At 44.5% G+C, this 3,467-nt stretch overlaps 1 protein-coding gene across 1 annotated transcript; it reads right to left on the bottom strand.

Annotated features, from left to right (window-relative positions):
* Positions 1-2,398: 2,398 nt before the first annotated feature.
* Positions 2,399-3,160, bottom strand: LOC131008028 (uncharacterized). The gene has a single exon (XM_057934932.1). It carries the CDS (start codon positions 3,158-3,160, stop codon positions 2,399-2,401), a length of 762 nt encoding a protein of 253 aa, XP_057790915.1.
* Between the last annotated feature and the right edge of the window lie 307 nt (positions 3,161-3,467).

Here is a 3,467-nt window from a genome sequence, read left to right as displayed (position 1 = left end):
AAATGCCCACCACAATGAGCATCATGGCAAAGCCTCAACACTTGTTGGTGTTCCACATCCGGAATGCATCTCCTAATCACCTCGTCCTTACCCAACTTGAAAAGGTAAGGATCTTCCCAATAATATTGCCTACAAGTAGCCAAGAACCTTTTCCTCTCTTGGAATGTTAGATCGGGTCTTAACTACCCACAAGCAAGATAATTAACAATATCAGCAAACCAAAGCACAAAGGCAAGTTCATATGCATGCTCAAAAGGAAATGACTCATGAATGACATCGTGACCCTGCTCTACCACGTTATGCTCAAGTCTAGACAAATGATCGGCAATAGAGTTCTCACTCCCCTTTCTATCCTTAATCTCAAGATCAAATTCTTGTAACAATAAAATTCATCGGATAAGACGTGGCTTGGCTTGAGACTTAGTCAACAAATACCTCAAAGTTGCATGATCAATATGGACAATTACCTTAGAACCAATGATGTAAGCACGAAACTTATCTAAAGCAAAAACCACAGCAAGCAACTCTTTTTCAGTGGTGGTGTAATTCACTTGTGCACTATTCAAAGTTAAGCTAGCATAGTAAATCACACGCAACATCTTATCAACACGTTGACCAAGTACCGCTCCCACGGCGAAGTTTGATGCATCACACATAATTTCAAATGGCAAAGACCAATCGGGTGCAACCACAACCGGTGCCGTGCTCAATTTCAGCTTCAACAACTCAAAAGCATGCATGCATGAATCATCAAAATTAAAAGGCACATATTGAGCAAGTAAATGACAAAGAGGTTGGCTAATTTTTGAAAAATTCTTAATGAAATGCCGGTAAAATCCAGCATGACCTATGAAACTTTGAATTCCCTTCACATCAATAGGTGGAGGTAATTTTTCAATCACCTCAACCTTAGCCCTATCTACCTCTATGCCATTTTTCCAGACCACGTGGCCAAGCACAATGCCACTAGTTACCACGAAATGACTCTCTCCCAACTCAAAGTTAAGCTATTTTCAATGCACCTTTCCAACACCAAATTAATTTTAGCCAAACAATCAGTAAATGAGCAACCAAACACAGAGAAATCATCCATGAATATTTTCAAAAATTCACCTATCATTTCCGTGAAGATTGACATCATGCATCTTTGGAAGGTCCCAGGTGCATTGCACAGTCCAAAAGGCATCCTCTTCCATGCAAAGGTCCCAAAATGGGTGGTGAAAGCCGTCTTGTCTTGATCCTCAGGGGTTATGGCAATTTGATAATATCCTAACAAGCCATCAAGAAAACAATAAAAATCATGCCCATCAAGACGATCTAACATTTGATCAATAAAAGGAAGAGGAAAATGATCCTTCTTGGTGACATCATTCAACTTCCTATAGTCGATGCACATGCGCCAACCCGTGACGGGACGAGTCGGCACCAACTCCCTATTGTCATTAAGAATGATTGTGATCCCTCCTTTCTTGGGCACGACATGCACTGGGCTCACCGACTCACTATCGGCGATGGGTTAGATGATCCCCTCCGCCAATAGCTTAAGGATTTCTTTGCGCACCACCTCTATAAGAACGAGGTTCAATCTTTGTTGGCCATCTCGCTTGGGCCTTGCTCCCGTCTCAAGGTGTATCCTATGCATGCATGTGGCGGGGCTAATGCCACAAATATCGGCAAGCCCCCATCCAAACGCCGCCTTGTTTCTTTTCAAAACCTCCATCAACGCCATCTCTTGCCCTGGCGTGAGTTCAGCGGAAATGATCACGGGCTTCTCCTCACCCTCTTCCAAAAACACATACTTGAGGTTTTTAGGGAGCTCCTTGAGCTCTAACTTCGGCTTCTTATCCTTCGTGGTATCTTCGGGCACCACTGGCTTATCAATGGGAAGTTTGTCCCTTCGTTCTCTCTCTCTTTCCTCGGCTTCTTGAGCAAACTCCTCCATGTCCGCCAATCCTGCAAAAACCTCTACCATCTCTTGCTCCTGCATAAAAACCATTTCGGCAAGGCCATCAATAACATTTATGTAAGAACATTCATTAGTAAGAGAAGATGATGGCATGGCACGACTATGGTGCACGGAAAAGGACACAGATTCTCCTAACACGGTCATTTTTATGGTTCTATTTTTAACATCAATTAACGTGCTAGTAGTGGCCATGAATGGTCTTCCTAGCAATAAGGTATACTCCTTGCCATTCTCATGCACTTCTCCTATTTCTAGCACAACAAAATCCACAGGCACGATCAAACCACCCACTCTAACAAGAATATCCCCAATAACCCTACGAGGATACCTCACTGATCTATCTGCTAGTTGCAAGCACATTCGAGTGGGTTTTAAGTCGCCTAGCTCTAGTTGTTTAAAAATGGAGTATGGCATTAAATTTATCCCGTCCCCCTAATCAAGCATCCTCGAGGCTTCCTTATCATTCCCTAAAGTAATATTGATAACAAAACTACCTGGATCACGTTGCTTTGGCGGCAAGGGCTGTTGCATGATTGAATTTGCAACTTCGGACACAAAAATCTTCTCGTTGTCCACGAACCTCCTCTTCTTGGAGGCCAACTCTTTAAAGAACTTCACATAGGCCGGGACATTTCTGATCACGTCCAAAAGTCGTAAGTTGACATTCACCTTCGCTAAAATGTTGTAGAAGTCGGTGAATTGTTGATCTTGCTTTTCATTCCTCAACCGATTGGGGTAAGAAATCGGCGGTCTATAAGGCTTGGTGGCCTTGTGAAGCTTCACCTTGGGCTCTCCTTTCTTCTCTTCTTCTCTCGGTGGGGGCGACTCCTTCTCACTCTCCTCCTCACAGGTCTCCTTAGGACGCTCATTAGTAGGGGCCTCCACCTTGTTGTCCACCAACTTTCCATTACGAAGGATTGTGACAGCTTGAGCTTGGTGGGGTTGCAATCCTTGGCCATGAATTTTCCCTGGCTGTTGCTGCTGCTGAATCTGGTTCAAGGTACCAAAAAGTTGACAAACAGTCGTTTCAAGACGCTTGATAGTAGCAGACTGAAACTCCATGTTTTGCTTGGTCATCTCAATGAAAGATTGCATTGTATCCTCCAGAGATGACTTTTGAGGCTGAACCTGCTTCTGAAACTGGTGGGGAGCATTCTGATACTGCTGCGGCTGCTGAAAGTTCCCTTGTGGCATGGAGAACTGCTGGGGGTACTGAGGAAAGTATTACGGCTGAGGTGGGTAATATTGTTGTTGGCTCTGATAGCCCATCTGCTGTGGAGTCCGGCGGAACTGGTTGTTTTAATTGAATCCTGACCCTTGGCCAGGAGCTTGGTTCCTCCATCCTGAGTTCTGCTGACTCCTCCATCCCGTACTTGAGCCTTGTTACCCTTGATTGTACATAGGGCGTTGCTCAAATGGCGGTCTTCCCTGGTACCCCTGGGCTGCATAAACCTCGTCCTCTCCTTCTGGTGTGTAATCACCCATCCCGTGGCATTCATTA

The sequence above is a fragment of the Salvia miltiorrhiza genome, chromosome 2 (assembly GCF_028751815.1).
Source record: "Salvia miltiorrhiza cultivar Shanhuang (shh) chromosome 2, IMPLAD_Smil_shh, whole genome shotgun sequence".
NCBI classification, from domain to species: Eukaryota; Viridiplantae; Streptophyta; class Magnoliopsida; order Lamiales; family Lamiaceae; genus Salvia; species Salvia miltiorrhiza.
The sequence above is the reverse complement of the archived record's forward strand: the minus strand, read 5'-3'. Positions and strand labels throughout refer to the sequence as shown.